Source organism: Bufo gargarizans, chromosome 5 (genome assembly GCF_014858855.1).
Source record: "Bufo gargarizans isolate SCDJY-AF-19 chromosome 5, ASM1485885v1, whole genome shotgun sequence".
NCBI lineage: Eukaryota > Metazoa > Chordata > Amphibia > Anura > Bufonidae > Bufo > Bufo gargarizans.
Genome location: NC_058084.1, coordinates 459,898,232 through 459,923,579, shown reverse-complemented (window position 1 = coordinate 459,923,579; position 25,348 = coordinate 459,898,232). Strand labels below are relative to the sequence as shown.

Genomic DNA, 25,348 nt, shown 5'->3' with positions numbered 1-25,348 from the left:
GCATCAGGATGTCTTCAGTTCCGGAACGGAACGTTTTTTGGCCGGAGAAAATACCGCAGCATGCTGCGCTTTTTGCTCCGGCCAAAAATCCTGAAGACTTGCCGCAAGGCCGGATCCGGAATGAATGCCCATTGAAAGGCATTGATCCGGATCCGGCCTTAAGCTAAACGTCGTTTCGGCGCATTGCCGGATCCGACGTTTAGCTTTTTCTGAATGGTTACCATGGCTGCCGGGACGCTAAAGTCCTGGCAGCCATGGTAAAGTGTAGTGGGGAGCGGGGGAGCAGTATACTTACCGTCCGTGCGGCTCCCGGGGCGCTCCAGAGTGACGTCAGGGTGCCCCACGCGCATGGATGACGTGATCGCATGGCACGTCATCCATGCGCATGGGGCGCTCTGACGTCACTCTGGAGCGCCCCGGGAGCCGCACGGATGGTAAGTATACCGCTCCCCCGCTCCCCACTACTACTATGGCAACCAGGACTTTAATAGCGTCCTGGCTGCCATAGTAACACTGAACGCAGTTTGAAGACGGATCAGTCTTCAAATGCTTTCAGTTCACTTGCGTTTTTCCGGATCCGGCGTGTAATTCCGGCAAGTGGAGTACACGCCGGATCCGGACAACGCAAGTGTGAAAGAGGCCTAACACTCATTCCCTCCTCCACGCCTGGGACATGACTAAATTTCCTTGTATCAGAACAATTGGGTCACCATTCTGTTATGTCAGGGGGACAAGAAGTCTATGATCAGGCCTATAAATATTTTTAGTGCATGAGAGGTCCAAATAGGAGTAGAAGTCAACCACTGGTAAAGTGCCTTCTACTTTATGATCATTCTATGGTAAATATTCCGATTTCTATGAAATTAATACTTCCCATACCATAAAACTAGCAGCAAAAATTAGACGGTAATGTAATGTGGATGCATATTAAATTACCGGCTGAATGTAAATCTCTGCTTACCAGCGCATAGGGAACATAAAGAAACACTACTTTTTTCCTCTACCGATTTCCTACATCATTTCTTTTGAATCCCTTTAGGTTTAAATTAAGTACGAGCCTCACGATTCTTGTTTCCACCAGCAAGCCTGGCCTTGCCCCCATTCATATAGCAGCAGCAGACACTCAGAAAAAAAAATAGCTCATTCCATAAAAACAACATGTACTATATATTATCCGGGGTTCCGGTTTATGCATCTCGCACAATGGAAATGCGGATATGTATGTTTTGTGGAACAAAATATGATGAGTGATCTGGAAATGATCGAGCTTGATGATTATTGTGCCTACAAATACAAAAACATCCAGCACAAAAAGTGCCTGCAGTATGTACAAAGTTAAATAAATATAAAAAATGTCAAGAAAAATGAGGTGGGGGGGGGGGATGTTGGACAATTAAATTACCACCGGTACTGAAATATACAAAATGATGTATTTAAAAAACAAGAATGTTTCTGAAATAAAGTGAATTATAAAAAATATTTTCACTAAATACAATTTTTTTTAAATTTTCAAAAATGTTATATCATTTTAAGGCTACTTTCACACTAGCGTTCGGGTTTCCGTTCGTGAGCTCCGTTTGAAGGGGCTCACGAGCGGACCCGAACGCAGCCGTCCAGCCCTGATGCAGTCTGAATGGAGGCGGATCCGCTCAGACTGCATCAGTCTGGCGGCGTTCAGCCTCCGCTCCGCTCGCCTCCGCACGGACAGGCGGACAGCTGAACGCTGCTTGCAGCGTTCGGGTGTCCGCCTGGCCGTTCGGAGGCGTGCGGATCCGTGCGGATCCGTCCAGACTTTCAATGTAAGTCAATGGGGACGGATCCGTTTGAAGATGCCACAATGTGGCTCAATCTTCAAGCGGATCCGTCCCCCATTGACTTTACATTGAAAGTCTGGACGGATCCGTCCGAGGCTATTTTCACACTTAGCTTTTTTTTGCTAATATAATGCAGACGGATCCGTTCTGAACGGAGCCTCCGTCTGCATTATTATGAGTGGATCCGTTCAGAACGGATCCGCCCGAACGCTAGTGTGAAAGTAGCCTAATTTTTTTGAATAATATTGAAAATCTAGAAGAGGGCCCAATAATATTCGCAGACTCCAGATAGGATCGAAAAGCTCTTCAGGAACTTTATTATTAAGGCCACATGCACACGACAGTGTTTTTTCACTGTCAAGTGATTTGGCTTCAGTGGTCCGTGTCCGATTTTGCTTCAGTTGTGTTTCCTTGTGTCAGGGGGAAAAAAAGGAAGGTTAATGAAAAGTGTAATTTTATTGCACCAAGGTCTTGTAGAAAAAAAACGGACACGGACGCGGACACGGGTGACATACCAGTTATGCATCCGTTTTTTTTTGACGGACCCATTGACTTGAATGGGTCCATCCTCCGTTTTCCACTGACAAGAATAGGACAGGTTATATTTTCTTGACGGACTGGAATCACGGACGCAGAGAAAAAACGGAGGACTATCAGTTTTTTTTCACAGCTCCATAGAAATGAATGGGACCTCCGCTAAACTGTGAAAAATGACGGAACGGACGCGGATGCACACAACGGTCGTGTGCATGAGGCCTAAATATTCTCCAGGGGATAAGTCAGTGAAATAGTCACTATGCCTTGTTCCATTTTTCAAAAAGATTTACTTTTTTCCCCAACAAGGAATAAAACTACCGTATTTACGCTTTGTAAGACACATCTAATGATAAGACACATCTAGGTTTTAGAAGAGGAAAATAAGAGAAAAAAAAATATTTTTTATCAGATCGCAAAAGAGACCCTCAATCTTCATCAGACCCCCAAATTAGATGCGCAATCTTCATCAGACCTCAGATCAGATCCCTATATCAGAACTCAGATTAGAACACCATATCAGACCTAATATCAGACCCCATATCAGAGCACATATAAGACCCCCATATCAGACCTAAGATTAGACCCCAATATCAGACCTCAGATCAGAACCCCGTATCAGACCTCAGATCAGAACCCCGTATCAGACCTCAGATCAGAACCCCGTATCAGACCTCAGATCAGAACCCCGTATCAGACCTCAGATCAGAACCCCGTATCAGACCTCAGATCAGAACCCCGTATCAGACCTCAGATCAGAACCCCGTATCAGACCTCAGATCAGAACCCCGTATCAGACCTCAGATCAGAACCCCGTATCAGACCTCAGATCAGAACCCTGTATCAGACCTAAGATTAGACCCCAATATCAGACCTAAGATTAGACCCCAATATCAGACCTCAGATCAGAACCCCGTATCAGACCTCAGATCAGAACCCCGTATCAGACCTCAGATCAGAACCCCGTATCAGACCTCAGATCAGAACCCCGTATCAGACCTCAGATCAGAACCCCGTATCAGACCTCAGATCAGAACCCCGTATCAGACCTCAGATCAGAACCCCGTATCAGACCTCAGATCAGAACCCCGTATCAGACCTCAGATCAGAACCCCGTATCAGACCTCAGATCAGAACCCCGTATCAGACCTCAGATCAGAACCCCGTATCAGACCTCAGATCAGATCCCTATATCAGACCTCAGATCAGAACCCCATATCAGACCTCAGATCAGAACCCCATATCAGACCTCAGATCAGAACCCCATATCAGACCTCAGTTCAGAACCCCATATCAGACGTCAGATCTGACTCCTATATTAGACCTCAGATTAGAACCCCATATGAGACCACAGATCAGTACCCAATATCAAACCTCAGATCAGATCCCTATATTAGACCTCAGATTAGAACCCTATATCAGACTTAATGTGATACCCCCATATCAGACCTTAGATTAGAACCCCGTATCAGAGCACATATCAGACCCCTATATCACACCTCAGATCAGAACCCCATATCAGACCTCAGATCAGAACCCCGTATCAGAGCACTTATCAGACCCTCATATCAGAACCCCATATTAGACCTCAGACCAGACCCCAGTATCAGACCTCAGATTAAAACCCCGTATCAGAACTAATATCAGACCCCCATATCAGAGCACATATCATACTCCCAGATCAGACCTCAAATCAAACCCCCATATCAGACCTCAGATCTGACCCCCATCAGATCTACAGTCACCGCTCCCCGTGCCTCCTGCATACTAGTGATCACTGGATCTAGCTTTGTTAGAAAGAGATTGCCATATATTATATGGCCCCGGAGTCTGATTTTCATTTTTTCACATTAATCACGGGATAACCCTGCTTAACAAATCATTTTTGGCACAAGCCCTAATTCAAGCACTAGTTATTTTGTTTCCCTCAAAGGACCCAACAAAAAGACTGTTTGGGGGAACCACACTGATAATTCGCCACACACATCAAATATGGTGACAAAACAACTATCGGTTGTTATTGCTTTTATTATTGGATCATTCTGGAATGACAATTTATATACGATCAAAAGCTTCTTTTCGTATGATATTGCACAGAATCTTCATTTAATTATTCTTCTTTTTTTTTCATTTAAATTGAAATCACAAAGTCATGAAAACATAAAATAAAATGAATAAGTAAAAAAGAAAATGAAATGGTTAACAGGGTCAACTTATCTCCAGGGACATATAAGGGGAGAGGAAGCTCCCAATTAGCATATCTGAGAAGAAATCAGTTTTTCAGACACTACTGTTTTTCCGGACTTGGAATGCAGTCTGTAGCCGATTAGACAAAGCAAACAAGTCTCCCAAGATCATGAGGCAGGAAGACAAGAAGGAGCAAGAGTCTGATGAAGAGAACTCGGAGGTTATTGTGACCGAGATGTCCTGAAAAAAACAACAACTGTCCATTCAGAAGAATCGTCCATGTATCGCACACTTCAAAGGGACAATCCCAGACCTATCTGACAAAAAGGTAAAACTCAGCCCGAATGTTCTACCAGGACAAAAAAAGCGAAAAATAAATTAAAAATAAATTTGGTACATCATAAGAACACATGTTCGGCCAAACATTCTTGTTTTTTCCAGTGGTTGGAAGGTAATAAGCCGTTGCTGGACTCCCTGACAGCGGGTTATCTCTCAAAGAAATCCAAAAGATGCCCCGCTCTTCAGTCTTCTCAGGTGGTTGCCCAGGATTTTTATATTGGCGGATATCCTCATGGTATGCTATCTGGGGCCAATTGGCGGTTGCAGAGTAGCTCCTTGCCACCACGACGCTCTGTCCACTGAAGTGAAAGCAAACTGCTCCGGCCACTACACAATGGCTGATACAGCTGATCGGCGGGGGTGCGGGGCGAAAGACCCCCATCAATCAGACATTGATGGCTTATTCTGATGATAGGACATCAAGACTAAAATCATGGAAATCCCTCATAATAGTTGCACGAAAATCAGCAGATTCCACCGACTTTTACACAATGTAAATGGCTAGATAAACCAAGGGTTGGAGAACCCAAAGGGCCAGGTAGTCGATGTGCCTAGAAAATTAGAACAGGCCCCAAACTTTTTGAGACGTTTTCTATTGAAATCAATGAAAGCTTTTTCAAGGAAAACAATTTAAAACCAGCTCCAGCGGCAGTCTACGTGGCCACCATCGTCTAGGACAGTGATGGCTAACCTTGGCACTCCAGCTGTGGTGAAACTACGACTCCCAGCATGCTTCATTTATTTCTACAGAGTTCTGAGAGCAGCCAAGCAAGGGGGGCATCTTGGGAGTTGTAGTTTTACCACAGCTGGAGTGCCAAGGTTAGCCATCACTGGTCTAGGACATCAGCTATAGTTCACCCAGTAAGAATTTTTGTTTTTGGTCTTAAGCCTGTATTACACAGCCCGATGTGGCAGACGACTTTCGGGAGGGAAGTGTTCCTTCCCGGCAACTGCCTGCTCAGCAGTGGAGGAGGCAGCTGCTATTAAATGCCAGTATGGGGAGGACCATCACTAGACCATCACTCGTCCCCATACTGTCTAGTGGTTTGATGATTAGACACCACGATCTGCCGCCTGCAAACAACACTTGGAAACACGGCATGGATTGCCCGATGATTGAGTGTTTGCTCGTTCATTGGGCAATCGGTGGCAGTATTACACTGCCAGAGACTGACAAGATTTCATACGAATGCTCGTTAGTGATCGTCTGCCAAAAAATGCACAACTCCACATCTTTCAGTCTAGTGTAAGTTATTCCATGACCCATACCCTTGTGCTATCTATGGCTAATTGTATTAAAGGGGTTGTCTCATAAAAGACAAACCTTCCAAGTTGGCGTCCTCTACAGCAAACCACTGGTGCTATGGTTCCAGCATCGGCAAATGGCTGTATACGTATGGCCGACGTGAGTCCACCACAGTTGGAGTCTCGCTCACAATCTGGGAGCTGCCATTGTACACTCCTTATTACAGTTCTTACTGGAGACATGGATCCTTAAAGGGGTTCTCCTATGATTAATGTGAAAATGGAAATCAGTCATCATATAGTACATGACAATCTCTTTCTAACAAAGCCAGAACCAGCCCTGCACCTCACATGGATCCAGAGATCTTCTCATTTATTGCTCTTCTAGATTTACCTCAGGCTAGCAGCTCAGATTGTCCTTTTTGCTGCAGCTCTCTCCCTATCTAAGCTCAGGGGGTGTATCCTTTATGCTGCAGTTCTCTCCCTATCACAGCTCAGTGGGTATGTCCTTCCTGCTGTAGCTCTCTGCCTATCACAGCTCAGAGGATTGTCCTTTTTGCTGCACCTCTCTTCGGATGAAAGCTCAGGGGTGTATCCTTTCTGCTGCAGCTTTCTCCCTATAACAGCTCAGTGGGCATGCTCTTTCTGCTGAAGCTCTCTCCCTATCTAAGCTCAGGGGTGTATCCTGTCTGCTGTAGCTTTCTCCCTATTAAAGCTCAGGGGGTGTATCCTTTTTGCTGCAGCTTTCTCCCCATAACAGCTCAGTGGGCATGCTCTTTCTGCTAAAGCTCTCTCCCTATCTAAGCTCAGGGATGTATCGTTTCTGCTGCAGCTTTCTCCCTATTAAAGCTCAGGGGTGTATCCTTTCTGCTGCAGCTTTCTCCCTATTAAAGCTCAGGGGGTGTATCCTTTTTGCTGCAGCTTTCTCCCCATAACAGCTCAGTGGGCATGCTCTTTCTGCTGAAGCTCTCTCCCTATCTAAGCTCAGGGATGTATAGTTTCTGCTGCAGCTTTCTCCCTATTAAAGCTCAGGGGTGTATCCTTTCTGCTGCAGCTTTCTCCCTATAACAGCTCAGTAGGCATGCTCTTTCTGCTGAACCTCTCTCCCTATCTAAGCTCAGGGATGTATCCTTTTTGCTGCAGCTCTCTCCCTATTAAAGCTCAGGGGTGTATCCTTTCTGCTGCAGCTTTCTCCCTATAACAGCTCAGTGGGCATGCTCTTTCTGCTGAAGCTCTCTCCCTATCTAAGCTCAGGGATGTATCCTTTTTGCTGCAGCTCTCTCTCTCTCTATCACAGCTCAGGGGGTGTATCCTTTCTGCTGCAGCTCACTCCCTGTAAATGTCACGGTGTTTAAGGCCTCATTCACACTTCAGTGAATCACGGACATGTGCTGTCCATGTTCTCCAGAGAAAAACACACGTGCCATTGACTTTTATTGTGTTTGTTGACATATTAGTGGTTTTCCACTCAGTAGAAAAATAACAGAGACATGCACAACTTGGGTCCAAACACACCCATTGAAGGCTACGAGTCTGTGAAAAACCACTGACACAACATTGCATCCATGTCCTATCAGTGGTTTTTCACAGACTATTGGTAGGAGATGCTCTGGAAATTAATTTTCACCTGAGCAGCATCCAAGGAATATGGGGTGACACACAAAGCAAACACTGATTCTTCACGAATATATCAAACAGCAGGTGGCGCTATACAGATAGATTTTATAGAGTACCTCACTGGCAAGGCTAAAATTTTAACCACTTGCAATTACAAAAATATTAGATCCGGGTGCTGGTTTCAAAACCATAGAGCATTTTTTGTAGGACAACCCAACTGCTGCTATCAAAACTGAGGTGTGAAGTCTAAGGGCTCATGCACATGGCCGTCGCCCGGCCGTGCCCGTATTGTGGCCCGCGAACAGCGGGTCCACAATATACGGGCATCGGACGTTTGTGCACCGCACCACAGATGCGGGCCCATTCACTTAAAAGGGTCTGCAATCCGGGAGGTGCAGTGCGGAACAGAGACAAGGTACCCCATGGAAGCACTACGGAGTGCTTCCGTGGGGTTTCTGTCTGTGCCTTCGCACCACAAAAAAGTAGTGCATGGACTACTTTTTTGCGGTCGGGATCGTTGGATGCAGATTGCAGACCCCATTTAAGTGAAGGGGTCCGCTTCTAGATACAATGGCCCTACAGTAGGTGCCCGTGCATTGGAGACCGCAATTTGTGGTGCCCAGCACGGGCCCAGCCATGCCCTAAAGAGGAGATTTCTCACCTTCAACCTAACACAAGGAAGTATGGACTTTCTCGGTCAGATTCTCAGGTCGTGGTCCGAAGAGTAGTCACCGAGCATTGGGTTAGGCTACTTTGAATGTTTGGACTAGAGGTTAAACAGCCTCCGTCATCATGATCAACCCTATTAAACCAGGCATGCTGCCTGGTAGGGTTGATCATGCTGATTTTTTTGTTTATATGTTAAACAGCTGCAGAGATATCTGCATTTTTTTTCATATGCAAATGAGCAATTAGAGCACCAGGAGTCTGGGTTGAATCCTTGGAGCACTGCTTTTGTAAAACCCCTGTGCTCTGCACACTCCCTGCTCCCCTTGATTGACAGGGTTAGATGCTGAGGACAGAGCTGTGTCCTAGCATGTACATATCATATACACTGCTTACTATAGCTTCACCATGTTGAGAACACAGGTTTTTTATACTTAGAAATCTAATAATTATTACTGGTTTATTTACAGGCACAATATGTGTTTATAAAGAAACCAGTGATATGCATTAGCTTTCGGCTCTTTCACACTTGCGTTGTCCGGATCCGGCATAGAGTTCCGTCGTCGGGGCTCTATGCCGGAAGAATCCTGATCAGGATTATCCCCATGCATTCTGAATGGAGAGAACTCCGTTCAGGATGCATCAGGATGTCTTCAGTAACGGAACGTTTTTTGGCCGGAGAAAATACCGCAGCATGCTGCGCTTTTTGCTCCGGCCAAAAATCCTGAACACTTGCCACAAGGCCGGATCCGGAATGAATGCCCATTGAAAGGCATTAAACCGGATCCGGCCTTAAGCTAAACGTCGTTTCGGCGCATTGCCGGATCCGACGTTTAGCTTTTTCTGAATGGTTACCATTGCTGCCGGGACGCTAAAGTCCTGGCAGCCATGGTAAAGCGTAGTGAGGAGCGGGGAGCAGTATACTTACCATCCGTGCGGCTCCCGGAGCGCTCCAGAGTGACATCAGGGCGCCCCACGCGCATGGATGACGTGATCGCATGGCACGTCATCCATGCGCATGGGGCGCTCTGACGTCATTCTGGAGCGCCCCGGGAGCCGCACGGACGGTAAGTATACTGCTCCCCCGCTCCCCACTACTACTATGGCAACCAGGACTTTAATAGTGTCCTGGCTGCCATAGTAACACTGAACGCATTTTGAAGACGGATCCGTCTTCAAATGCTTACAGTTCACTTGCGTTTTTCCGGATCCGGCGTGTAATTCCGGCAAATGGAGTACACGCCGGATCCGGACAACGCAAGTGTGAAAGAGGCCTAAGTATAGAAAACCATCTAGATTTTTTTCAGTTTTTTCTCACTCATTTAAAAGGGATTCTGTCACCTCTTTTTACCCTATAGATATGTGGACATGCACGTCTAGATCACCGCTAGCATGTCCGCAATATACCTGTCCCATAGCTCTGAGTGGTTTTATTGAGTGCAAAAAATGATTTTATATATATGTAAATCAGCCTGGTAAGGAGGCCAAGGGGCTGCACTAACCGTTCTGGAGCCCAGCACCGCCTGTATCCAGGAATCTCCTCCTTGCTCACGAAGTCAGATCGCCGTAAACTCGCGATGCACGAGCTCGCGCATGCGCAGTTTCTTCCCTGAGGCTGATGCCAGCACAGGGAAGGAACACTATGCCGGCACTGCGAGCTAGCACATCACGAGATTACGGCGATCTGACTTTGTGAGCAAGGAAGAGATTCCTGGATACAGGCGGTGCTGGGCTCCAGAACGGTTAGTGCAGCCCCTTGGGGTTAAATGAGGGAGAAAAAAAATAAAGGAAAAAATCTACATGTCTCCTGGGATTTAAACCTGAGACATCTACATGCAAGGCTAACCACTTACCTCCAGGCTACAGCCTTATCATATTGAGAAAAGCAGTTTTCTATACTTAGAAAGCTAATACATGTCACTGGTTTCTTTATAATCATATATTGTGCCTGCGAATAAACTAGAAATATGGATTAGCTTTCTAGGCATAGAAAACCTCTATTCTAAACATGGCAAGGCTATGGTCAGTAGTGAATATGATATGTACATGCTAGGAGACAGCTCCAGAATACAGCTCTGCCCTCAACATGCTGATGTCTAACCCCGACAATCAAGGGGAGGGGAGAGTATGCAGAACACAGGGGTGTCACAAAAGCAGTGCTCCAAGAATTCAGCCCCACCCCCTGATGCTCCAACATGCCTATTTAAATATGAATTACAAGCGGATATCTCTACAGCAATTTAACATACAGGCAAAACAAAGGTATTGTTTTAATCAGCCCTACCAAGCAGTATGCCTGGTTTAATAGGGTTGATCATGTTGATAGAGGCTCTTTAAGTCGGGAACAAATCTAGGAGTCTCCAATGGGAAAGTGGTCAGGCTGCGACAAACCAAAGAATGTAACTAAATAAAAATGTTATCAGAAGTCGGGCCACGGTCAAAACCAGTAGGTTGGACTACAAGCATGAGGTGACAAGGGAACCTGTTTTGGGAATTTAGGACCCCAAATTGCTACCAACATTATCCAGGCTGGTGACAGTTTTGCAATCATGATCATGTAGATTCAGGGAGGTTTTGTATAATGCAGGGAAAAAAAGTTTAACTGCTGTATTCCAATTTATGGGAGGATGGAGATGCTCACCTGAAGAGTCGCCCTGACCAGTCCTTCCTGGCTCGATTGATGTCTCACAGGAACATCACCAAAAGCCACTAAGTGCACTATGCTGGCTACGCCATCAATGAATTACCTGTGGGACTTCAAGTCACAAGTGGGAGTGGCCAGTGTGACTCTTCAAAAAAAAAACGGTTCTGCCCCGTGACTCTGCACATGAATTAGAATACAGAGTTTAAACTTCCTTTGCTGCATGACGCTAAATCTCTCAGAATACACAACATCTTTGTGAAGCTGTCACCGTCCTGGGCAACAGGTTGGTGGCAATTTAATAAATTTTTTCCTAAACCTGCTGCGGTGACATCATCATGGATGGCCGCCACAGCCTGCAGCACGACCATCATGGTCCTCGAGCAGGGGCATAACGCTAGGGTGGGTAACACTTCTTTTGGGGTATGTTCACACTACAGATTTTTTAAAAGGAGAGGAATATACATGTTGCTTTTTTCAGTGTTTTTTTTTTTTGTGCGGTTTTTGACATGTTTTTTCTTTGATGCTTTTTTTAACCAATGAGTGTTTATTACAATGCAAAAAAAGTGTGAAAAAAACTTCCCATTTGCTTCCCATTCACTTTAGGCCTCATGCACAGGAATGTATTTTGTTTCCGTGTCCGTTGCGTTTTTTTTTTGCGGATAGGATGCGGACACATTAATTTCAATGTGTCCGCAAAAAATGCTGTCCACGTCAGTATGTCCATTCCGTAGCCCCCGCCCCAAAAAATAGAAAATGTCCTATTCTTGTCCGTTTTGCGGACAGGGATAGTCATTGTTACAATGGATCCGCAAGAAAAAACGGATGGCATACGGATGTCATCCTTTTTTTTTTTTTTTGAGGATCCGTAAAACACATACAGTCGTGTGCATGTAGCCTTAGGGTGCATTCACACGACCGCAAGTGTTTTGCGGTCCGAAAATGGCGAATCCGCAAAACACGGTTACGGCCGTGTGCGTTCCACAGTTTGCGGACCGCACATGGCCAGCGCTATATAGAGAATGCCTAAGCTTGTCATCGGTTACGGACAAGAATAGGACATGCTCTATCTTTTTTGCGGGGCCACGGAACGGAACAACGGATGCGGACAGCACACGGTGTGCTGTCCGCATCTTTTGCGGCTCCATTGAAATGAATGGGTCCGCACCCGTTCCGTAAATTTGCGGAACGGATGCGGATCCATTTATACGGTCGTGTGAATGCACCCTTAATGGGAGATTCAGCACAGATTCTACTCCAACGAAGGGCGCGCCGTTTCTTTTTTCCACATGGTAACCAAAAGTGCAGCTTACACTGAAGCAGAAACGCACCAAAATCAGCTCCAAAAACCTCAGTGTGAACTGGCCCTTAGGGTTTCCATTCATTGCAATGGTGGACACGGCCTGGCTGGAAACTGCTACACGATACAGTAGGACAATGCAGAGCATTATATTGATGCCTCCTGAGTAGGAATAAAAGTGCTAATTAAGGGGTTAAAAACAGTTCCCATGTTTAGGTGGAGGTTAAGAGTACTTCATCGGCCTGGATTTTATACACGGACATCTGACTCATCCTCCGAATAAAAGTTTTCAATTATTTCAGGAGATGTCAGAAACCATCAGCATCAGGGAAGATCAAACACGTGGCTGGTTCCTCGGCAGATGATGTGCATGCAATATTTCCCTTTAATGCTCCTTATTACAATTATGCCCTTTCCCCTTTGAAGTCAGGATTTGTGCATTTAGCAGACAATTTAGTTACGTCGTTTCGGCGCTAATTCATAACTGGTTCCGTGTCTCTGTTTGCACGGGTTTAACCGCTTGACCGTTTTTCCAGGGAGAAGTCACCAGAACCAGATGTATATGGAGGAACGCTCTGCAGACGTAGTTATATAGGAGATCGCGCCCGTCCGGGAATAACATAGGAGGCATAGCGAAACGTAACATGAAGCTAATGGCAGATATGTAGGTATGGTTTACATGGAGGGACCATTTAGGAGTCTGGAGACTGTGGGTGACGTCTACTAGGAGCTCTATTGGCTGCCAGCTTCCCCAGGAACTGATGTAGGAAATTTAAAGGGGTTCCCAAATAAAGCCAGAGTTAATAGAGGGGACGACCTATATTCATCACCACAATCAAAAAGCCGTAGCGAAGAGCAACTTAAATGAGTGTCTCTTACTGTGGAGGACCTAATCTGTCTGATTTCCACAGGTACCATGTAATACTTCATTTCCCCAGAGGTGGCACTGCAGAGTAATAAAACGCTTGCTGCTGATCGCTGGTGGTGTCGGCTGTAAAACACCCTGTGATCGGCTTGTTTTCAGGAGATCCTTTTAACAAGAAGGGATTTCCAGTGTAGAAACAGGGATTGAAAGGGATCAAGGACACTGCATATACCTCTGGGTAACAGGGGATCTGGCCTGGGGTCTGTATACAGGGGATCTGGCCTGGGGTCTGTATACAGGGGATCTGGCCTGGGGTCTGTATACAGGGGATCTGGCCTGGGGTCTGTATACAGGGGATCTGGCCTGGGGTCTGTATACAGGGGATCTGGCCTGGGGTCTGTATACAGGGGATCTGGCCTGGGGTCTGTATACAGGGGATCTGGCCTGGTGTCTGCATACAGGGGGTCTGGCCTGGAGTTTGTATAGTGGGGGGCTGCCCTGCAGTCTGTATACACTGGGATCCGGTCTGGGGTCTTTATATAAGAGTGTCTGGTCTGGGGTCTGTATAGTGGGGATCTAGCAGAGGGGTTGTATACAGGAGGATCTAGTTGTAGTGTATACCTTTATTTAGAGGGTCTGGTGGGTGGTCTGTATTGTGGGGTTTGCTGAAGGGGGACATATGTACTATTAGTGATTCCAATGTTGTAGGATGGGGGAGTGTCCTATATAAATGGCCGTGCCTAAATAAAACATTCAATGTGGGGGCTACGAGCGCCGCTTTTTCAGAATTTCCTCACGTCCCTTCTCAGAAGTCAGCAAGTATGTTGTATGACGGCCCCACCCCCACTCCAGAGGGTACTATCACCCCCATTATCTTAGCGCTGTATAAAAGGTAATAATCGCAGAACATCGGATGCATAAAAAACAAAGTTTATGAGCCAAAAGCACTTACATTCCAGGAGTTTAAAGGCGACCATAAAACGCAACATCTGCATTACAGAAAGTATGTGACCCCTGCTCAAGACGAGGGAAACTGCGGTGTTAACCCCTTCAGGAGCTCGACTATAGTGGAACATATCACCAAACTGTGTGTATGGCGGATTCTCATTATGGGGGGGAATGAGGGATATGGATGCAACCAGAGGGGGCAGGTGTCGCTGGATCGGGGACGCCTCCCCTAAATTAGCTACAGAGGCGCATCTCACAATGACCTCATCAGCGACCACTGACAGCCATAGGCAGCCATCAAGCTGATCGCTGGTGGTCTTGTAAAACGGAAAAGGGGTTGTTAAAGCGGAATATTCCCCACAGCTCAGTGCAAAATACATAGTCACATCATACCTTTTACTCCATTTACATCCAAAGCTGCTTCAAAAATGTTCTTTGCAACATGTGACCCACCAGTTTAAATCTGACATTTGAGCGCCCACAATGCACTCTGCTAACAGGAATCCAGTAGACTTCCTTCTGAATGCAGCTTTGGCTGTAACCAGAGTATAAAAAGTATATAGCCATTGGTATAGAACGTGTTAGTTATGGGGGAAATGTTAATTACGTCTGGAGCCGGTTTACGATAGTAGATGACCCCATATGAACCCCTATATACTTCAATGAGAGGACAAGTTGGCTCATGGTCATACGACCACACGAGTGCTGCCTGAGGTCCGGACATGAACCCATGGAGCTCACACTCACCTGAAGGTACGCCTGATAGATGACATCAAACAGAAAGGCTTGCGGCATTTCACTGGCCCGGTGCTTCGCTCGTTCCAGGGAGTGGTCGAGGCATCCATCTGAGGACGGGGCAATAACCGTGGACACCAAAGGTCGCACTGCCCCAGCGGCCTGCGGAGGAAGGAGGAACAGGGGTGAACTTTACGGGGATGAGATATAACAATCCAATATAGAGCACAGCATGAAGCCAGGGCCCGGAAGGAAACGCTGTAACTACTGTGCAATCTACAGATGTAGCAGAGCTGAATTATCTGCTATTGCAGCTCATCCTCATGAAATCAATGAGACTGAGCTGCAATACCGGCCACAGCCTATTAACAGAGGTGGCGCTGTTTCTGTACAAAAAGCAGTCCCTGTTTGTAATTACACATGCAGTTTGAATAGGGCTAGACCTGTGGCATGACAAACTACAGATCCGCGTAAGGTAAGGATTTTATGGATAATATACATCAGATTTTTCAGGTGTTTTTATCTATCTATCAAACTACCCTTAGGCCTCTTTCACACGGGCGTTGCAGGGAAATGTGCGGGTGCGTTGCGGGAACACGCGCAATTTTTCCACGTGACTGCAAAACATTGTAATGCGTTTTGCACTCGCGTGAGAAAAATCGCGCATGTTTGGTACCCAAACCCGAACTTCTTCACAGAAGTTCGGGCTTGGGATCGGTGTTCTGTAGATTGTATTATTTTCCCTTATTACATGGTTATAAGGGGAAATAATAGCATTCTGAATACAGAATGCATAGTACAATAGCGCTGGAGGGGTTAAAAATAAATAAATAAATAATTTAACTCACCTTAATCCACTTGATCGCGCAGCCGGCATCTCTTCTGTCTTCATCTTAGCTGTGTGGAGGAACAGGACCTGTGGTGACGTCACTCCGGTCATCACATGATCTTTTACCATGGTGATGGACCATGTGATGACCGCAGTGACGTCACCACAGGTCCTGTTCCTCCACACATTTAAGATGAAGACAGAAGGAGATGCCGGCTGCGCGATCAAGTGGATTAAGGTGAGTTAAATTATTTATTTATTTTTAACCCCTCCAGCCCTATTGTACTATGCATTCTGTATTCAGAATGCTATTATTTTCCCTTATAACCATGTTATAAGGGAAAATAATGATGATCGGGTCTCCATCCCGATCGTCTCCTAGCAACCGTGCGTGAAAATCGCACCGCATCCGCACTTGCTTGCGGATGCTTGCGATTTTCACGCAACCCCATTAATTTCTATGGGGCCTGCGTTACGTGAAAAACGCACAAAATAGAGCATGCTGCGATTTTCACGCAACGCATAAGTGATGCGTGAAAATCACCGCTCATGTGAACATCCCATAGAAATGAATGGGTCGGGATTCAGTGCGGGTGCAATGCGTTCAACTCACGCATTACATCCGCGCGGAATACTCGCCCGTGTGAAAGGGGCCTTATAGTTCTTCCCTGGAAGGCTCCTTTTACTCATTTAAAGGGGCTGCAGCGATGACATCACAGGACCACTCCAGCACGTCGCTTGCCGTACATCCAGGCGTCACCTGAACTGAGGTCCGCGATTGACTGCAGCAGGCAAGTGAACGACACATGTGACATCATCGCTGCAGGACCGGTAAGGACCACCAGAGCTGTGGGACTGGAGCGAAGGGTAGTTTACTGGGTAAATACTGGTTACATTTTTTAATGTTGTTTAATTCCTTGGCTTGGGGTCCATTCAGACATCCGCAAAATGAATCCGCATCCGTTCTGCAATTTTGCGGAACGGGTGCGGACCCATTCATTTTTAATGGGGCTGCAAAACACGCGGACAGTACACAATATGGTGTCCGTATCCGCATTTCCGTTTCGCAGCCCTGCAAAAAAAAAAGAACATGTCCAATTCTTGTCCGCAGACACGGACAAGAAAAGGCATTTCTCCATTATAGTGCCGGCCGTGTGCGGTCCGCAAAATGCAGAACGCACATGGCTGGTGTTTTGCAATTTGCGGACCGCAAAAACACTTGCGGACGTGTGAATGGACCCTTACGCAGATTCCTGAAAACCCCAGACAAGCCCTTTGGAATCTAATTTTTGTTAAGGATTTTAGAAATATTATAGGGGGCGGGTCCTCATTTTATGACCGCCATCTATCAGCCAAAGCAGAGAGTGGTCACAAAAAGCATCTTCTTCTCTCTCTCTCTCTGCATGTCTCCATTACAGGCACATCCATGGATTCCAGTGCGCTATGTAATGCATCACTTCCCCTGTGGTGGCGCTGCAGGAAAACTGAACACTTGCTGCCAGGTTTATTACGGTAAATCGTTGAAGGTCACAAAAATGCGTCTCCCTGCGATTTTTTATGATGCCAATGAATAGGAGTCTCACATCTGGGCCGTTAAAGAGCGATTAACTATGTGCAGAAGTTTTAGGCGGGTTTGTTAAAATGCTGCAAAGTAAGAATGTTTTCAAGAATTGAAGTGTTGAGCGTTCACTACAAAGTGAATGAAGAAAAGAAACATCTAGATCCAATCAGTATTCGGTGTGACCGCCCTTTGCCTTCAGCCTCAGATCTTCTAGGTACTTGCACACAGTTTTTGAAGGATTTTGGCAGGTTGTTCCAGACGTCTTGGAAAACTAACCCCAGATCTTCTGTGGATGTAGGCTTTCCCCAATCCTTCTGTCTCTTCATGGAATCCCAGACTGGACGATGCGGAGATCAGGGCTCTGTGGAGGCCATATCATCACTTCCAGGACTCCTTGTCCTTCTTTACCCTGAAGATAGTTCTTAAGGACGTTGGCTGGATGTTTGGGGTTGTTGTTCTGCTGCAGAATAAATTTGCAGCCAATCAGACACCTCCCTGATGGTATTGCATGATGGATAAGTATCTATCTCTATTGAAAAAAATTGAGGCACGCACATGGCTGTGATTCGTGTCTTGCGGATCCGTGGCGTCCGGACCACAACACATGTATGGTTGTGTGCATGAGGCCTTACGCTGGGTTCACACCTGAGCGTTCACGATGGATCGCTCTGTATGGGCGATTGTACGGGCGTTTGCAATCGCGCATACAGAGACAAGCGAACGTCCATTGTCGCGCGACAAGACGCCCCAAAGAAGCTCATGTACTTCTTGGGGTGTAGGGCGTTTTACAGCGCGATCGTACGCGCTGTAAAACGCTCAGGTGAGAACCATTCCCATAGGGAATCATTGGTTCTTGCCTGTTGCGCGTTTTACAGCGCGTAGGAACACGCTGTAAAACGCTCAGGTGTGAACCCAGCCTTAGAGTCTGGAATATGCCGCCATACTTTATACTGCAGTTCCACTTATTCTAGTTGGATGCTGAGTATAAACACAAGCTGGACATTAAGTCAGCATCTATTGTCTGCCACACAGAAAGAAAGGGGAAGCCGGAGGTGCGGATTTAAAGGGCCCATCAGAAGAATCGGCCCTATTAACCAGGCATACTGTCTAGAGGTCATAGGGGTAGCAGGGGAAGCGGCTGCTTTGGGGCCCGACCTCAGAAGGGGCCCACCCAGGAGGAGGACTAAAAGATTCTATTGTCTGGGCCCCTCTCCACAGTATTATACAATAACATTATATATAGTAAGAATATATACAGTGAAATGACTGCTGGGCCTGGTCTGAGAGAGCGATCTTGACTAGTCACAGGAGTGGGGGTTGCATGGGAGTAGGGGGTGCTTCGTTCAAAAATTTGTTGTGGGGCCCAGTCATTTCTAGTTACGCCACTGACTGTCTAGTAGTGTTGCTCTTGCTGTTTAAAATGATACCCATCTTGCGAAAATCGATTGCGGCATTCCCGAGAAAAAAAAGGCTTTTATTATTTATGCAACTAGGGGTGTGGCTAGCGCTAATCGGCTAGGCCCCGCCCCTCAGTGCGCTGAAGCCCTAGTTTGCCTAAAGAATTAAAAAAGTATTTTTTCTCAGGAACGCCGCAACCAATTTTCACAAGACAGGCGTCATTTTAATCAGCAGTTTGATTTAATAGGGTGGTTGATCCTGCCGACAAGCACTCTTTAACATGTTTTTATCTTATTGCACAGTGCTCAATGCCTTACATACCATAGGGGTAACCCCAGCAGTTACTAAGAGGGGCCCCTCCGAGATAGACACCACCTACCAGCCCCCGGATAAACACTAGGACTTCCTGTCTTGTCCACTGGGGGCTGAATTTCAACTTTGTTACATACACCCCTGACAGTGCCCCACAGAACACCAATGCTACAGTAATTACCTTATGAAAAATCATGCGGAATCCTGTATCCAACAAGTGAAAGGCAAACGAGAGGCGATTAGAGCAATCAGCGGGTCCTGCCCGAGCGATCCAGTGTTTACTGTGATAAGGAATGCGGCGAGCGTCCAGCGCAGGGTTCGCTCGTATTAGTAGCTGTTAATTATACATAAGAAAACAAACACGGATGATGTGACTGACGAGTGAGCTCCGCGGCGGGGGCCACTGCCACAGAAACACGCAGTCCCTCGATAAATAGCCGGATAAAAGGGCGTTTACACAGAAATTCCATTTAGCGGCGCATTAATGGAGCGTGCAGCGCAATTATTCTGATTAACTCTGGTCCAAGCGATTCCATACTCTTTTTGTTGGAAGGGGACCTGGAATTCATGGAGCCGATGACGCCATTGATTATTTCTATTGGCTAATAAATACGGGCGGATTGGAAATTCTCAGGATTTTAGTTATACAGTCACTACAAGAATTTGCAAGTGTCCATTTACGGACAAGTATAGGACATGCTTTATTTTTATTTTTTCCAGGCCAACGGAATGGACATACGGACGCGGACATCACAAGGTGTGCTGTCCGTAGTCTTTGAGGCCTCATTGAAATTAATGGGTCCACAAAAAGATGCAGATGAAAAATACAAAGATGGAGTTATTCATCATAGCTGTGCCTTAAAGGGCTTGTCCCACAAAAAGTATTCTATAGTTTTCAAACCAGCCCCCGGATCTGTATACTATTGTAATTACATGTAATTAAACATTTTGCATAGCCAGCGAGTTATTCAATAAAATGCACTCGCTGTTTGTTTTTTCTCATTTCTTTATTCATCCTTCAACTGTTTCCTGAGTTGTGATTGGGAGAGCATGAACACGCCCCCTGAGCAGCAGCAGAAAAGACACGCCCCTGAGCAGCTAGCTTGATATTAATCTAGCAGAGCAATGAATGTGGAGATCTCTGGATCCATGTGAGGTACAGGGCTGGTTCTAGCTTTTTTTAGAAAGAGATTGCCATGTACTATATGATGTCTGATTTCCATTTTTTATATTCATTATGGGAGAACCCCTTTAAATGAAAAGCACGAGTGAAGAGCAGGTAGGCATCACCCACCGGGCCTCTTCTTTAGCTAGGGTTGCATCTACCAGGTTGGGTTTAGGTGTTGTAGGGGGACTATTTTCTGCAAGCCTTCCACTATGGCCAACACTATATAGGCCCTCAGACTATTTCCTATAGAGGGTCCTAAAGATGCTGATATTTAAAGGAACCAGACCCCCTACAATCTCCAGTAAATAAATCATTGCACATACTTGTCAACAGTCCCTAGTTTTCCGGAACAATGCTGCAAACCGAGCCATAAAAGGGGCAGGGCTTAGGCACCCCCTGCCCAAAAGTGAATGAGCCTGAGCTGCAATACCAAGCATAGCCACTATACAGAATGTGGAGCTGTAAGGAGGCCACAGTGCTCACCAACTGATCGATGGGGGGTGCCGGGTGTCAGACTCCTACCGATCCGACATTAATGACCTATCTTTAAGAAAGGTCCTCATTTTTTTAGTCCCAGAAAACTCATCTAAAATTTCCAGATTTTGACTTTTTTAGTTCGTTTGGTTGATCTGCTCCAATAGGGCTACATTGTTGAAGGCAGTCTAAAATCCACCTCCACCAAAGGCTCAGACTGAGGCACTGTCCCTCTTCCATGCTTTACACTGCAGCTCCCTTTGTTCAGATTGGCTGCAGATAACAATGCACACTACAAAAAAAAAATAGGTTTATATTACAATTTTTTTAGATGTCAAAACCTAGTGAATTTAAAGTGAATGTTGACCTTTATTCCAATTCTGATTTGTCACTTAAAGAGGCTCCGTCCCCTCTCCTGACATGTCTACTAACTACTTGCATTCCCTATGAAATAACAATTCTGGAGCATCTATTCTTTATGACTACAAGTTGCACAGTTCCTCTGTTATTCCCCTTTAGAGGTTTATGAAGGAATTACCAGCAGTCTGTAATAAAGATCCAGCTGGGTGTTACCAGTTGGGGATGGGTCCCCTCACAGTCTGACACCATTCAATCAGTGCTGCCAGTGTCAGACTGTGCAGGGACACATCCACAACTGGTAACACCCAGGCGGACCTGCTGGCAATTCATTTATAACTTCTAGCAGAGATAATAGAGAAAAACAGATGCTGCAGAATTGTTATTAAATGGAAAATGCAAGTAGTCACCAAAACAGACATGTCAGGAGAGGGGAGAGGTTGTCTTTAAAGGGGCCCTCCACTTTAGAGAACTTGTTAGGAAGGTCCTTTGACAATAAGCTGATTACAAAGTATCCCCAAGACCTTCATCGATCAGTTATAGTCTGTAAATAATATTCCTGCAGCACCACCACAGGTCAAATGAGGAATTACACAGTGTCTGTAGAAATCAATGTGAAGTCTGCGTAGTACAGGACAGGGCGGGTCCTCCAGAGCGAGAGACGCTCTTTCCACTCTGCACTCTGGCCTAAGGATCCTGAGCAGAGGACCCTACGCTATTCACTCAGAATCTGGACGATCCCTTTAATCAGGCGAATCATCTCAAAATGCATCTCCACTCCTTCAGCGGACACGATCACGCCCCGGACTTTCCTCCTGTGCAATGTAGGGGTTTGTAGTCCCCATCCCCCATTCCTTCCACCAGGTGTGTGAGGCTGGAACATCTGCAGTAGTCACCCGCCCAGTCCACCGCTGTTCAGCCTAGACAATGGGACTCATTGAGAAGCGCCGCTTTATTGCACTCGTATCAACACTAATTGATCCGCCATTGAATGATACGGGGCGGCGCTATCCTCCTGTCAACCTGCAGCTAAGTAAACTGTTCTGAGTGCGCCCGGCAGACGAGATTAACGTCATGTATTGGCCCAGTGGGCTGTTAGTGGGATTGCTGGGAAAAGTCTTGGGATGGTCCGCGTTCCTTCCTGTGACCTGCGCGGCGCTAATGACGGAGGCATTGTCTCCATTGTCGCACTGGGGATGGCTGTGTATACTGGTGAATATTGACACAACCAGCGGAGGCTTTCTCCAGGCACCGCATCATTAGCGATGGTTTTAGGAGGTGATTAGCGGCCTCTGCTCTGTTATTAGAAGCTGTTGTGCCGGCCCGAGTCCTCCAGCAAGAGCCGACACGTTCACCCCGCGCCCCCTCTAATTACACTACCTGGATGCCACCTTTTCTCCAGTGCGCTGTAATCAAGACCTCGCTTCTCTTCGCTGACAGTTTACAGTTTGCTTGAGTCAAATTTAGTATTTTTATTACAATATTATATATTTTTTTGGGGGGGGAGGGGTGATTCACGCCAAAATTGCAGAAAATGTGCCATAAAATTATCATTTAAGGCTGCAGATCTAAGAGGGGGCATGGCCTCTGCCTCTTACCTCATAGGATTCTGGGATCAGAGGTTTTAAAGATTTAGGTGAAATATAAAAAAATATGGGTGCCATTTACTATGCTAAAATACGCCTAAATTAGGCGTATTTTGGGTGCAGATAGTGGCGCAATGGTTAGTTGCACCCCTATCTGCGACTTTCCCCGCTCACGCCAGGTCTAAAATTGTGGCAGGCCCGTCTCACTCCCCATTTTCTACGCCTGTTTTAGGGTCCATTCACACGTCTATGTGTTTTGCGGATCCCCAAAACATGGACACCGGCAATGTGAGTTCTATATTTTGCGGACCGCACATCGCCGGCACTCTCATAGAAAATGCCTTTTCTTGTCCACAATTGAAGACAAGAATAGGACATGTTCTATTTTTTTGCGGAACGGAAGTGCGGATCCGCAAATGCGGATGCGGACAGCACATTCCAGCCCCATTAAAAATTGCGGAACGGATGCGGACCCATTTTGCGGACGTGTGAATGGACCCCTAGGCGTAGAAAAAGGTCTAAGGGTACATGCACACGTTCAGGATTCATGTGCGAAAAATCCGCACTGAAATCCGCAGGTGTTCGCAGGCAAATCTGTGCGGTCAATCCGCATCAATTGGTGCGGATTTGGTGTGGTTTCGGTGCGGATTTTACGCATGCGGATTTTCCTAAGTGAATGAAGAAAATCCGGTCAGGAAAAATAAAATAAATTGAAATGCTGCGGATTTTAAAATCCGCACCGCAGGTCAAAATCCGCGTGGAAAAAATCTGCATCGTGTGCACTGAGAATTTCAAATTCTCATAGAATAAAATGTACATGACCTACAGTGCAGATTTTCCACACGGAAAATCCGCATGCAATCCTGATCGTGTGCATTTAGCCTAAATGTAACACAGCAAGGAAGCTCTTAAATTTAGAACTGGCGCTGGATGCGCCTGAAGTTACGGAGAGGCCAGCGGATCCACCGCCAGTTTAGGGCCTTGTTAAGTGTGTCCCTATGTATTTTATTATATTTTTGGGGATTTTCCAGGTTCAGGATATTGCTGAGGATTTATCTTCAGGCCAGAAGATCAGATCAGTAGAGGTCAGACTCTCAGCACCCACCGATCAGTTGTTTAACGGAGCCGTGATGCTGGTGCCAGAGCTGCGGACTCTTCGCTGTTCAGGTGGGTCCGCCTACAGATGTAGCGAGCACCAAGATCAGTGGGTTAGCACACCATCCCGACAGTGTTTCTCAATACCAACCTTAAAGAAGCTCAGCCCAACTCACTTCAATGGAGCCGAGCTGCACTTAGGTCATGTGACCAATGAAAGTGACGTCACATGGCCTAGGGAAAGCTGCAAGAAGGCCGCGGCGCTACTGCGAGCGACGGTGCCTTCTCAAACAGCTGACCGGTGGCGGACGCCCACCAATCAGATACTGATGACCTATCCAAAGGAAAACCCCTTTAACCCTTTAGTGACCAGCCTGTTTTGGGCCTTACTGACCAAGCGTTTTTCTTCCTTTTTTCATCTTTGCCTTCCAAGAGCTATAATTTTTTTATTTTTCCGCCTATATAGCTGTATGGGGGAAAAGTTGTAGTTTTTAAATGGCACCTTTTCGGGGTACACATAACTTTCTGATTAAAATTTTTATTAACTCTTTCTGGGAGGGAGATAGAAGTTATACATTTTACAGCGTTTATTTTTTGGTATAAATAACACAATATGTTTATTCTCTGGGTCAGTACGATTATAGTGACATCAAATACATAGTTTTTTTTTTTAACGTTTCACTACTTTTTTGCAATAAAACCACTTTTTAGGGGGAAAAAATGTTTTTGCATTGCCGCTTCCCAAGACCTATTTTATTTTTATTTTTTTCTATGGAGTTGTGCGAGGGCTTGATTTTTGTGGGGCGACTTGTATTTTTTATTGGTATCATTTTGCAGTAAATTACGCTTTTTGATCTGATATTGATGACCTATCCTGAGTATAGGTCCTTAGTACTCCGAGCTTGAAAAAAGTTCATCCAAAAGAGGTGTAAACCCTGTAGATTAGCGTGGAGCATTTTACAATACCAGACATATGGACGAGATTCTTGGCGAAGCACGCCAACCATCAAATGGGTATAGGAGCCTCACGACCCTCCCCTGAGGGCAGATGTAATGGGGCAGTTGGATTTTTAATATGCCACCAGAGGAGTCTAGCAGTGACTTGCTGAGAACACATGCATGCTTGGCCAAGTAGAGTGTGCACGTGTACGGGGAGGTCGAAGGGAAAAGCCGGTAATAGTTCAAGAAATCTTATCCACACGCTGCAAAATAACGGACAGGCGATCTTCAGCAGAGTCGCCCTTTCCAAATTGTAGAGTGAAATCCATTGCAAATCCGCAGCAGAAGGTCAAATTATTATTCTTTATTATTATATTTTTGGGGGATTTTCATATTGTAAAAAATTTAATCAAGAGGAAATCAAGGTCGTTTTTTCCCAGGTTTCTCATCTTTCCTTGCCCAATGGCTATGTTGAACTCTTGTCTGCATCCGTCTCCATGTATTGGTATGGTCTGCAGCTGTCAGGCCACAAAAAGTCTGAAAAGGAGACATCCTGGAAGTGAATAATTAGCAATGATCAAAAACTAGCTTCCTGCAATCGAACACATCTGAGGACTTGGGAACATCCCGATATTTCCCTTCTCCAGTGACTACCGGTCGTAGTCCTGGCAGCCGCACTCCCAATGCTGTCCATTGCAGCCGTCCGTCACTGGGCTGGAAATCTTACATTTTCCATTC

The 25,348-nt window shown here is 46.0% G+C and overlaps 1 protein-coding gene across 5 annotated transcripts in view; it reads right to left on the bottom strand.

The window, feature by feature from the left end:
- The window catches only part of CRPPA (CDP-L-ribitol pyrophosphorylase A), a 184,198-nt gene that overhangs the window by 140,694 nt on the left and 18,156 nt on the right, over positions 1-25,348 (bottom strand). For 3 of the 5 annotated variants that reach the window (XM_044294010.1, XM_044294011.1, XM_044294009.1), the window contains exon 3: positions 14,904-15,053. The exons of 1 other annotated variant lie outside the window; for it this stretch is intronic. In XM_044294010.1, coding sequence (XP_044149945.1) covers positions 14,904-15,053 — 150 coding nt within the window. Of the gene's footprint in view, positions 1-14,903; positions 15,054-19,172; positions 19,265-25,348 lie in introns of those variants that run through there. One more of the 5 variants, XM_044294013.1, reaches the window with a different exon arrangement.